Raw genomic sequence first — 12,983 nt, 5'->3', positions numbered from 1 at the left:
ATACACTCAGCCGCCAAACCAGAGGTTCTGCCTGTTGGAAGCCTAGTTGAGGAAGAGGGTGAAGAACATTGCAGACCTGAATACAGGGTCTTAAATCAGGCAATGAAGAAGGAAGAGCCCTTAGGGCTGTTTCCCAGAGGGATTTAGCTGTAACCACCTGTGGAACAAGGATTAGTCCCATAGGCAGCAAGGCACTTGTGAAAATCCTGGTCTTAAATCCTAACTTGACTTCCAGTGTATATATTCCAGTATATACACCAATCCATAGGGTCTGTTTGAAAGGGAAGTATATGTTGAAGTGCTTTCTTTATTAGGTTTGTTTTTATCCATCTCCAATGCAAACCCACGGCTATAAACATGGGGTACAAAGCCAAACCAACAGAATGAGGGTTTTTTTAATTATTTATTAGATTTCTTTTGGCCTTTTCAGATATTTTTGTGGGAAATGTTATTTCCAGTTTAGCAGCAGACCTCTCTGCCTCACTCACTGTTCGTTTTTCAGGGCCTTGTGTACAGTGCTTAATGTTCCTTTCAGGTTGCATACAAATCACATTGCACTGTCACTGCAGGAATTTGTTTGGAGCTAGGCAGGAGTGAATAGCCATGGAGAATGACTTGCTCTCAGACTTTGGAAGGCATTCTCATCCATGTTTTGGTATTTTGTTTTGCTTCCTGCTGATGCTGTGTTGGTGCCCCAGGAGCTGCTGAGGAGAGAGAGCAGTGAGTTCGGCCCCATGGTGAGGGATCCCTGCTATGTGCTCAGCGCAGGAGCCAGGTGGGTGTGTGTCCCTGTCCCCTGTGTCCCTGCACGGCCAGCTCTGGCCATCCCCCTGCCAGCAGCAGTTGTCTAGAGCTCAGACCTGCACAAACACTGTTCCAGATGTGCTGTGCCCAGCAGATTGAGGAGGAGTTGCTACAAGCTTTTTCTTTCACCACAGACATTAATTTACTATCAAGTCCTCTTTGTGTCATTGTGAGCATGTTTGGGCAGCAAATTCCCGCTTTTGTAACTTCAGAGTGTGTTTGGTCTGCTGTTGAAACTCGCAGTGTATGATAGCATTAACTGAAGGATCCTAAAGGAAACAGTACCTCTATGTCCCACTCTGGGTGGTTTTATCCACCAAGGATGCTGCCTCCCCAAAAGCAAGGGACTAAACCTAGGATATTTCCTTAATCATGCTCAACTGGGAGCTGGCCTTTGGGCTGCTTCCCTTCATCCAGGCAGGATGTTGTGCTCAGCAACAAGGGAGAGAGAAATGTTTTTAAAAATAGAAGAGCATAAGCACAAAACTCAATGTCTTAGGGCTTATGTAAGTCTCCACTTAGCCCCTGATTGTTTTGAAGTTAATGAGAACTGAAGTTGGTCGTACTGTATTTACATTTAAATAATAAATAGATGTTTGCCCTAAGCTCTGAGTGCCCAAACAGCTAACTCCCATTACAGTAAAAGCCATCAAGAGGGACTAAAAGCATTGTTCACAAAGGAGCTCTGTTCCTCACAAACTTGCAGTAAATGCCAGCCCTCTCTGTGGTCACAGTGGGAGTTAACACTGCTGTGTCCAAAGGTTTCTTCATGCAGCTCTGGGTCAGGGAGTGACAGTTGGAAGCAGAGGAAGGTTCCTACTCTGGCTGATCCTACTACTGGCCATTTTTGCCCCTAAGAACACATAAATGTTGTTTTAAAGGGACTCAATCTGCCTTCAGGCACATCCTTGTAGGATTATTTAAAACACACTTGTTTACTTTGATTTTGAATAACTTTTTCCATGTTTTTTCCAAAGAGAACAATGCAGCTGTTTCAATTCCTCCTGCCTCCCCTTCTCTCCTAGAGATGGCATTTCATCCTGCTGCTCAGTCACTGCTTGTGCCTTCCTTTTTTTTTTTTTTTCCTTTCCCCAACCTATTTTCCAAGTAATGGGATGGAACACCCAGACTGAAAACAAGTTTACTGGGGCACGAAATGCAGGTTTCTCATTTTCATGCTTCACTGCACAAAGATTATTTGTTATTAACAGTTTTATGATGTTTGTGCAGCATAGGCATCCCACATGCTCCACAAGCACATTTCTCCTGGGAGATGGGAGGTTGCTTTCCCTTCTTGCTTGGAATTGGACTTCCCAAAGGATAAAACAAAAGGACAGGAGAGGCGTTTTCCATGCATGGACCCTTCAGGGAGGCAAGGCAGGCAGCAGGAATTACGTTTCTAGGTTTTCTTGGGACACAGCTGCCCCATGTGCTGCAGAGGAGATGGGACCATCCTTACTACCTCTCCTGCTGGAGAGGAAAACACAGATGGTTAAGTGAGGAAAACCTTTGGTCAGCAATCACTTGGCCCAGCCACATGTGCTGTTCCTCTGTTCCCCAGGTGTCACAGGGCACTGGGAACTGCTCCACCAGTTTTAGAATGCACAGTTGCTTCCACAGTGGGAGAGATCTCTGAATTAGAGAATCACCATCTGGAGTTCCTGACAAACACTGAGCATCTGAACAGAATACACACTGCTACTGTCCAGGAACCACAGACAATACCAAGAGCAGCCTGTCTGGAAAGTTTCCCCACCCCCAGGCACAGGCTGCCAAATTCTATTCTCAGTCACACCAGAATAAAGCCAGAACGACCCATGTCTTTGACAGAGTTATTCTTAATTAGTACCAGTACATCTGAGAACAAATTTGGGGCCCAAGTCTCCAGCATGACAGATTGGCAGGATTATTTGACAATGCATCTCAAGAACAGAAAATGCACTGGCAGTAGAGCTTCGTTGTGTTTTACTGTTTATGATATGGCCTCGTGGTTCCAGGCCACCTTGTCTTGCCTCTGCCAGTGCCATTATTACTGCTCAGTTTGGTTTCCAGCTAAACAGCCAGACAGGCAAATAGATTTGGCTCTAGATTCCAAGCAGAATCCTCAGTCCAAAGGCCAGATGCTGTTTCTCAGGCTCACATGTGAACACCCTAAAAGACCTGGAAGGAATAATTCAATCTGCTGGCTTTGCAGCCTTAACATCTGCTTGCAGTTGGAATGTGCTGGCTTTGGTGTTTGTCACACCTGCCTGTCTGAGGGAGCTCTTCCTTCTAACAGGATTCCAAGGCTGCAAGAGCTTTTTTCAATTTTCTCTATAGTCAAAATAGTGCATTTTTTGGCCTTTGTTCATTCTTGGAGACAGTTGAATCATTTTAATGGCGCCTTTCCAAAAGGAGCAGATAACATTATGGGAATATTTGGCTCATAGAGCTGAAATTCTTAAACTTTCAAGCAATTGAGAATGGAGTTTGTTGGTAGATGATGTCAAATAGTCTATCTTACAACAATTGCTACTCACCCCATGTGTAACAAACAAAATTGAAAGCAGTGCAGGAAAGGAAGCCAGCCATTAGGTTCTCCTAATAGTTTTTCCATTGAGTTGCTGCTGTGGTGCATGCTATGTGTGTGATGTAGCACACACTGACAATGATGGGAGATGGTGAGAGGGAGTAGATCTGGCTCAGGACTTCATTTCCAGTTTCAAAGCTCAGCTGTACCTCACCTAGACCAGCAGGCAGTGATGCTGGCCTTTGGTAGTGTTGGTAACTTGCCCATTAAGGAGGTGCACAGTAAATTTTCCTGCTCGTTGATGAGTTATTAATCTTACCATGGTCTGTCTCTTGGTATTCAGGTCTTTCAGCAAGAAAGAAAGAAGCCACTCAGAGAAAATGGCGTTCACTAGTTACTATCCCCATCCCCTCCACAGCACAGAGCTTGTCACCGGGCCTGCCACGCTGGTTGAGAGTCACAAGCTCTCAGAACTTTCCAGGCCAGATAGCAGGACTTCTGCATTTTTCCCAGCCCCAACAGAGGCAAGGAGTCACTATCCTGAGCAAAAGCAAGGCTTTAAACCCTTGTTCCTTAACCTTACTCCTTCTGGGCCTGGCCACTCTTCCTCTAACACACCTGCCCAGGCTCCCTCAGACTTGCAGAGCGCAGGTGACAGCCAGGCTCCGAGACAGCACCATGCCAAACGAGAGGCTGTTCCCTCTGAGGGCAGCAGGAGCACTCAGGCACAGCCTCTGGATGCTGTCCAGGACAGATCCCCCGAGACTGCCACGGAAGAGATGATGTGGAGGAGGAAAGCGGGGCTGCTGCACAGGTCCCTCCTGCCCAAAGCAGCGTGGGCTCATTCGGCCAAAGACAGCGGCTACACCAGGGCCATGGTGTCTCCTCCGGTGGCTGGGCCGAAGCCCTCCCAGAGGTGGCAGTCCCTGCCCACACAGAGCAGCACTTCCTCCGACCCAGAGACCCCTTCTCCCCAGGCCGTGACCCAGCTCCGGATCTCGGAGTCGGGGCTGCAGCTCACGCCCCCGCCACCACTGCAGGACGAGGAGGACGATGAGGTGTTTGTCGCGCCCTTCTCCCCGCCGCCGCCATCCCGTCCTCTTCCCGAGCTCGGCTCTTGCACTTCTGCCAACGGCAAGGAGGAATTCCCACCTCCTGCCCCTCCTGCTGAGGGGAACGGGGCAGCTGGAGACAAATCCTCCCGGCTCCCAGAGGAGGCCAGTGTGAGGTAAGGGCGGGCTGGAGCGCGGCGGCTTGGGCAGTGCAGGGCCATATACAGTAAGATATGCGGGGCTGGGACAGATGGGCTCATCCCTCAGGCCGTGGGACCCCCAGCTGCTGGCTGGGCTGGGAGCTTGCACGTGGTCAGGGGACAGGGAGTGACAGATTCACTGCTGGTCACTCAGATTCACCAGCAGGTGCACTGACAGGTGCTCCCCAAAACCCCCAGGACAGGGGATTATGGGGGAACACTCCTGGGCTGGTTCTCCCTGCAGATTTCTGTGTGGTTGCTTCTGACTCTCTCCAGCACAGAGCTGGAATGGTTGCTGGCTCCTTCCAGTTACTTGGTTTTGAGAGACAGCTGTGAAAATCCATGATGGGTTTCTCCAAACAGTTAGTATTTCCCAGAATATATTTTGGACCTGGCACAAAATAATGCTGTCACAAAGCGGTGATCGTCTGCCAAGAAATGACAATGCAAATATGTCACAGTCAGGCTGTATAGGAAAATTCTCCTGAAGGATAGGACTTTGGGCGAGGTGCCCAGGAGGTTTAACTCAGCACAGCTTCCCTCACTCCCAGGGAGCTGCTCTGATATCCATCTGGGAAGAATCTGGCCAGGGCAATAGTAGTGACTTGCCTTCCAACATAGCAAGGACAAATGGGGTAGAAGCTGCTCAGGATGGCACTCCCAGGTGGGGACGTGCAATGTCCCCAGCCTGCCAGTAGAAAACAAAGTAACTTGGCACTCACTAGTTCTTTCTGTTTTGGAAGGACAATCCAGCAGTGCCCAGGTTGAAGGGACAAAACAATTCTGGTGCCAGTGGCTTCACACTGTGGACCCTCCATATTGGAGTGAGAAGCGAGACACAGAAACAAGGGAGAGAGAAGGAAAACTCAATCCTTGTAGGCCTTTACCGTCTGTTCACAACAGGAGTCTCTGGGTGGTAGGTTTCTCTTCATCTCACAGAATGTTTCTGTCCATAGCAGCTTCAAAAGCTTTCACAAAACCCTGGCTGAGAGGGAGACAACAGTGTTGGGCATCAGCACCAGTGAAAATAACTGGCCAACCGCATTAAAGAGGACTGGCTCTCCATCTGCTGTGGATCAGCAGCACCAGTCCCCTGCTTCTCCTGAAGGGCCTCAGAGCGCTGACAGACAGCCCATAACTCAGCCTGAAGGTAACTCCAGAGAGCCAGCATTGGAAAATGCCAGCCTGGACTCTGGGATAACAAGCAGAGCACCCCCAGTGAAGGCAAAGAACAAGACCCCAGAGGATATTAAGTCAGAGGCTCTAGCAAAAGAAATTGTCCATAAAGACAAGTCTCTGGCTGATATCCTGGATCCAGATTCCAAAATGAAAACGACCATGGACTTGATGGAAGGGATTTTCCCTGGTGGAAGCAGCGTGCTGAAGGAGAACAACATGAAGAGGAAGATGTGGCAGACACAGGCCAGCAGGACAGCGGTGGCGGGTGACACGTAAGCACCGCTGGGCAGAACTCCCTGCTCCCTTGCTTCTGAAATTTGGCCTGTGCCAAATTTTTCTGCATGTCTGTAGGTGAGAGTGAGTTGTGCAGTTCAGAGGTGTGAGGCCTGGCAGGGCATTTCAAAGCAGCCTTTCCCATGAGCTGGGCTCTGTGCTTGGGCTCTGAGCTCACCTCTCTGGGCTGTGTAGAGAATGATGCTGAGCTTGGGAACAGAGCAGGAAATGAAACATCCCTGGAGATAGAACTGGATTTTGCTATCTGAACCTTAGTAATCTGAAGCAGTTCAGTCTAAAGCAAAGGAACAGAGATAGTGAAGTAAAATCAGGATGAAAATAATAGCAGGCACAGAGATAACAAGAGGCCAGATTCTGGAGGGAAGGTTGAGGGGAGCTGCTTATTACAAGATCAGCCCAAGTCGCCCAGTGTGGGTTTTTTAACACAGAGACTTCCAGGTGGCAGCTGGATAACTGTCCAGAAGTCAGGTGTACTGCATGAAGCTAGGTAAGGGAAGTCTGGCCACCTTCAGCAAGGTAAATCCTATGCAGTGCTATGTCCAGTCACCTTTAAACCCCTGGCTGTGCTGTGCTGGGACCCCCTGATGGCAGGAATCTGCCTTGTCCTGGTGGGTAATCACCTTGGAAGGTACCAGAGGGGGAGTCCTGGAAAACCATGGGTCTAAGTACTGGGAAAAATCAGGCTCAGACTGAACTCTTGCTTTTTCTTCACTCTGGTGTAGGAGAGAGGAAAGGGAAGCTCCTGTCACCCTGGTCACCTGTCCTGCTTACTACAGCGTTTCAGCACCCAAAGCAGAACTGCTGAATAAAATCAAGGACTTGCCAGAAGAAGTAGGTGAGGAAGAAGAGCTGCTGGACATCAATGAGAAAAAGGTAAATTCAGCACACAGTACTGTTTGCTGCTCACATTCCTGAAATAATAATAAGCTCTGAGGCGCATTTCTATTTGATGTCAGCTTTTGGCAGCACCCAAAATTGCGTGGGAGCGATTAGGCCACCCGTGAAGCTTTGTTAGACTGACCCAAATTGTACAAGAGAGTTAATCTGAATTACTCATTGCAGATTGAGTACCAATCTTGCACCACCCTGAGGCGGGCCTGATCATACCCAATGCTGAGTGTACAGACTGTCAGCAGCTGTCCCTGTTCAGCAGCAAGGAAGGAAAAGGGAGAGGTGAAGCAAGTTGTGTGAGGACAGCATGAGATGGAAACAAAAACAGAGTCCAGCAAGTGACTGCACTGAGTGCAGGAGATTTTTTCCCCAGGACTTTCCTCTTCAGTGAAGTCAGTTTACCCATTTAACCTGCTGTCTGCACTCACTGCATCTAAAGAAACATGGATGTGATGGCTTGGAAGGGCAGAGAGCAGGCAGGAGGGAAGGACATATTTTGCTCTCTTACTGAGCCTACATTTCACTGTGGAATGGCCCCCTGCTCTTGCTGCAGGCTTCCATGCTCTGCTTCCAGAGCATTTGAAGGGCCTTCTAATTTGCCCCATGGTTTTCTCACATTAGTTACCTGGTAATTACAGGTATGCTGCTTAGCTCCCACATCCCAGGGGCCACAGCCTGGTGTTTGTGGCCTGTCTGTGCCTCTCCTACACACCTCCTACCTTCCTGTCAAAAGCAGCCATGCCTGCCTCTAAGTCTAAACCATCCCACACTGCCATGGAGAGTAGCACAGCCCAGATTTCATTTTCTGTTCACCACCTTTTCTTTCTGTGGAACTGCACAGATTCTGGGTCACAAATACACAGGTGGGTCACTGTTCAAAAGCATTTGCCCAGGGCCTTTGCCTGCTGCTTTCATCATGTGGCCCAAGGCACTGGTTGCAGCACACCCAGCTCCAAAGGCAGCCCCTGCCACGTCCATAGCATTCCTTGGACTCCCTTCCAAATCTGCCTGCTCATACCAAGGTGAGAGGTGCAGAACAAGACAAGGGTGCTGCGCCATGAGCCTGCCATGGAGGGCAAGCCCCAGCTTCGCAGGTTACATTTGCATGGAAAGCCAGAGGAGATGGGAGTGATTAGGCCCAGGCAGCACAGTCTGGCCCCTTTGCTCATGGTCTGTGTGCAGGGAAACTTGCACAGCCTTACCTGAGGAGGGGCTCCTGAGGGCAGCACCTGTGGGAAATCTGGATAAACCAAGCACGTTTCCTCTCTAAGTGCAAAGAAGCTCTTGTTGGCTGGTATTTGGGATTGCAGGAGAGTCACTGATTAATGAACACAAACCTAAGTCACAGCCCCTCCAGCTCCCAGGCCTTCAGAACAAAGGTACCTCACTCTCAGGAGCCCTATAGCCTCCTGCTGCAGTTGGAGGGCAGATCTCCTGGAGCAGGGAGGAGCAGCTGCTGGTTCCCAGCAGCCCCATCCACCTGAAAACTTGGTGAGGTTAATGCCAGACTTTGAGACCACCCCATGGAGTCCTGCCACAGAGACTTCCCCACCTAACTGTAACCCTGGACATGGATCCTTCCTGTTGCTCCTCAGGATTTGGTACAGCAATCAACTGCTGAGGATCTTTCTTTGGAAGGGGGCTTTAGAACCACAGCCCCTGGGAAGGGCAAGGGCTGGGTTTTGTCTCTGGGTACTTCTGAGGGAAGAATGCCCATGAAGGAGTTTTGATTGGCCCTTAGGAGGTGGGATTTAGTATTACCTTTGCTCCCTCTCCCCTGAGCTACCCTGCTAGCAGTGGAGGTCATTCCAGGGAGTGGATGTTTGTTTCAGGGAATATTAGTGGCCTTTTGCTCAGCCTTTGCATGCGTGTGGCAGCGGAGGGCAGGCTGTAGTGCAGGCACAGAGCAGTGCACGCCCAAGTGTTCCATCTAGTGGTGCCTGGCCATACAGAGCCATGTACTCCCTGCTGCCAGAGCAGCTGGGAACCCCACTGCCAGCCCACCCTGGGCACCAGGGCAGCTCAGTGACCCCAGCCTCACCAGTGTTTGAAAATCCTTCCTCCTCTGGAGCAGGACTGCCTCCTGCCTGCAATGACACTCAGTTGTGATGGAAAGAGGACTTAGAGAGAATTTTTTCAAGCCACCTTGTGACTGACTTGTTCCACCCTGCGGTGTTTGTGTGCAGAGTAGATGAACACAGAGGTGTTGGTGCCTCGGCAGTGCAGGAACTGGAGACACTGAGAATCCCCACCCATTGTATGGAGAGCTGCTGCTGCTTGCTGTGCTCTCAGTTCCAAGTAAACAGAAGCAGGAATTGCAAGCCCTAGGCCAGAGACTTGCTTCTGCATGTGTCTTTCCACTAAATCCTAACAGAAATTGGGATCTCCTGCACATGTGCAGCACTGCTGTTCCTGGAGTAACCGAACCCCGGGGGCCTCCTTTTCTTTGGCAGGGAATAGGTGTCAGTGTTTCTGTAAAATGGGTGTGTTCTCTGTGTTCAGACACTGAGTAAATCCAGAGCATCTTTGGTGTGAAGGCTTCCTCGATGCCTCTGTGTGTGAGACACTTGTTTGGAGCACTTCAAGGCACTTCAGGCTGGGTGTGAGGAGCACATCAGAGACATGGCTACAGCTCTTTTCCCTCAGAGGTTTTACAGAACATTCATCGGTAGGTAGCTGAGTATCAGAATACAGTACACCAAATCAGAGATCTCTCTTATAAATGTTCATGGAACAAATACATCCTCATGCAACCTGATGAGCTGCTTGGGTTATCTCCAAGGTGGGGAATTTCAGTATTTTCTCTGTTTCCTCCCTTCTTTGTCAGCTGTTGCTGACCTGACCCTGCTCCTCAGGACCTGCAGCCATATCCTCTTGTTGTCATCACCCATATGAGCAGGGTGATGCTGGTAACAACCAATGTGGCAATGCTTCCCCTCCAACAGGCTGAGCTCATCGGGAGCTTAACCCACAAACTGGAAATCCTGAAGGAAGCCAAGGAGGGCCTGCTCGAGGACATTAAGATGAATAATGCTCTCGGGGAGGAGGTGGAGCTGTTGATCAGCACGCTGTGCAAACCCAACGAGTTTGACAAGTACAAGATGTTCATTGGCGATCTGGATAAGGTGGTGAACCTCCTGCTCTCCCTCTCGGGACGCCTGGCCCGCGTGGAGAACGTCCTGAGCAGCTTGGGGGACAACGCCAACAGCGAGGAGCGGGTAGGTATGAGCACAGCCCCGGCCTGCTCGGGCCTGGGGCAGCAGCCACCGCCACCACGGCATTACAGCGACCTCCAGGGGCTGCCAGGAGGGCAGCACGGGGCTCTCGGTACTCCTGTACCAGCAGTTGCTCAGGCATTGTCCCTGGGAGTCTTAATCCCCCTTTGTATAAATGGCTGGGATCCTGCAGCCCTTGTCTGGATGCAGAGCAGCTGTGTTGGGCACAGCCACATTTTTACATTTTTGGGGTGGTTTTGAAACCAGATTTTCCTGGTAGTTGTTGCTTTCAGGCGAGGTTTCCTGACTTTATTGCAGCACTTTCTGCCTCCCATTGGCAAGGATGTTCAGAGTCCAGTTCATTGGGGATCACAGTCACTCTGTGATGAGGAATTCATCCTCCTCTCCCAGGCTTTTAACTGTGCTCTGGGACCTTAGCAGCCATCTCCAGAGGTGGTGCTGGGAGGCAGGAAGGGCTCAGGGAGTGTGGTGCTGCTGGTACTGAAGGGCTCTCTCTGGTGTGCAGAGTTCCCTGAACGAGAAGCGGAAGCTGCTGGCTGGCCAGCATGAAGACGCCCGGGAGCTCAAGGAAAACCTCGACCGTCGGGAACGGCTGGTCTTGGACATCCTGGGCAACTACCTCTCTGAGGAGCAGCTCCAGGACTACCAGCACTTTGTCAAGATGAAGTCTGCGCTCCTCATAGAGCAGCGGGAGCTCGACGACAAAATCAAACTGGGCCAGGAGCAGCTCAAGTGCCTGATGGAAAGTCTCCCCACGGACTTCACACCCAGGGATGCAGCAGCAGCAGCTGCCCTGGCTGCAGCACTTGCTACCTCCTCCGGGGCCGGTGGTAAAACACCTCCAGCAGCCTCTTCCTCACTCTAACCTGGCCCAGGTGGAGCTGGGATGCAGCCCTGCCCAAGTCCCTTTAGTCCCATACCTGGCAGGTGGTCCTCTTCAAAGGCCATGGACAGAGACAGGTCTAAACCAAGATTTTAATGAAGGAAAAAAGAATAGCAATAATAAGGGTTTTATTTTCCTTTCCTTCCACCTCTGCTTCCTGGAAACTTAAATCAATGTGGAGGGAAATCTCCTCCTGCCCGAGATGAGGAAGAATCTCACAGGAACTAAACACATGACCTTTAATAAAAAACATGACCTCCTCTCTTCCCTCCCTTTTCTGCCTACCTGACACCTCATTAAATAATGAAGGATCTAAGAATGAAGCCTTAAAAATAAAACCAACCCATTTTACTGAACATTATTGATATTTATATTTTTTAAAGAACAAGACAGAATGTGTAAGTTTTTGTACATACTCTAATCAGTTACTTGATTCTACTTTGTTCTGTATGTAGAAAAGACATTTAATTTTGTATTTTTGTGAAGACCTTAACAAAAAGAGGGAACCCCAAAGATAGTCATGCAGTAGCTTGAAACATCTCATCGTGGTTTTGTTGCTGTTGTTGTGGTTGTTTTTTAATATAATAAAGGGCTACCAGAAGCAGTTCACCCTGTTTTAACAAATGCTAAAGATACCATTAAGTGGCCTTACAAAGGAGCTTTTGGCCACAAAAAGAACAAATTTTTCCTCTTCTGGATCCTGTGATCTTCTGAGTCTGGAGTTCAAACTTCTTTTATGGCAAGCTACATGTCAGGAGTCCAAGTTAGCATGAAGCAAGGAATTCACTGCAGGAATGTGGGGGAAATTCTGTCTTTATTTTGAATACTCATAGCTGTGGCCTGTGTTTCTGTTGAAGCCTGAAAGATTTCCCTGAGGTGTGACAGGGATATCTGCTGACATGATTTATAGGCCCTGCTTTGAGTAGAGTTTCAGGGAAACAGCGGGGGGAGCTGTTTCAATCTAATCAACACATTTCATTTGCCCTAAAAAAAAATCCTACCCACTGCTGCAGTTTAATTTATTAGATTTAAAAATACTTTTAATCCAGATTCTTTTTTTTTTTTTTTTTTTGCAGCCACCCTTCCATCTTATACTTAACAAAACAACTCACAAAGACATGGTAGATCTGGGAGGTGTTTGTGTGTTTTCCATTTAGCGAGTTCTTTCCTGAAAAATACAAGTCCTGCACTTTATCCCCAGGTCAGGAAGAGGCTCCATCCAAACAGGATCTGCCTGTTTGCTCCAGGAACCCACATGGCTTCAGGGGGAGCACCTCCAGCAAGTTTGGGGTGGACAAGGCAAGTCCTGTGTGTGTTCCCACAGTACAGAGAAACATCAGCTAATGAGGCAAGCGATAGTCACTGATATTTTTATAACAGCTTATATTTTCAAGTGAGAAATGAGTTAAAGCCACAATTTTTGTTCTAAGTGCATAAAAACTCTCTTTGCACAGTTTTGTTCAAAAATCACCCTCCTAACTGCAAAGTTTACTGAGTTTGGTAGAAGTACACCTTGATATGAATTTAAAGGTACTTACACATCAGGCAAGCCTGAAGATTTACTTCTCAGCCAAAAAGATTTACTTCTTTTACCTCTGGCAAAAAGTGGAGTGCATTCATTGCTCTTTATCCCACCTTGCTTTTCTGTTGTGGCTCTGAAACTAGAGGATAAAGGAAACCCAGAATTTTCTGGACTGATTTTGTAGGACAGGAATACCAGGGATAAAATTTTACACTTACTCTCCAGTCCTGGTAAATTTACTGACATAAATCTGCATTTTGGGTCTGGCTACATGAGATTTTTAATACTGAACCTGTATTGAAGTGGCTGCAGTGAGGAAAGCCGGTACACTAGATACAGTGAGCACCATCTGCTGTGCTACTCCTTCCCCAAAATGCACCTCAGGGAAGGGGTTCTCAGCAGCCTGGCAATTT

At 48.9% G+C, this 12,983-nt stretch overlaps 1 protein-coding gene across 1 annotated transcript in view; it reads left to right on the top strand.

The window, feature by feature from the left end:
• SHROOM3 (shroom family member 3) overlaps positions 1-11,657 on the top strand; it is a 69,633-nt gene extending 57,976 nt beyond the window's left edge. Inside the window, exons 5-10 of the mRNA XM_036381593.2 lie at positions 699-775; positions 3,657-4,541; positions 5,522-6,016; positions 6,761-6,911; positions 9,875-10,147; positions 10,671-11,657. Coding sequence (XP_036237486.1) covers positions 699-775; positions 3,657-4,541; positions 5,522-6,016; positions 6,761-6,911; positions 9,875-10,147; positions 10,671-11,030 — 2,241 coding nt within the window. The 3' untranslated portion in view covers positions 11,031-11,657. The remainder of the gene's footprint in view (positions 1-698; positions 776-3,656; positions 4,542-5,521; positions 6,017-6,760; positions 6,912-9,874; positions 10,148-10,670) is intronic.
• The last annotated feature ends 1,326 nt before the right edge of the window (positions 11,658-12,983 follow it).

This window comes from Molothrus ater, chromosome 4, assembly GCF_012460135.2.
Source record: "Molothrus ater isolate BHLD 08-10-18 breed brown headed cowbird chromosome 4, BPBGC_Mater_1.1, whole genome shotgun sequence".
NCBI lineage: Eukaryota > Metazoa > Chordata > Aves > Passeriformes > Icteridae > Molothrus > Molothrus ater.
The sequence above is the reverse complement of the archived record's forward strand: the minus strand, read 5'-3'. Positions and strand labels throughout refer to the sequence as shown.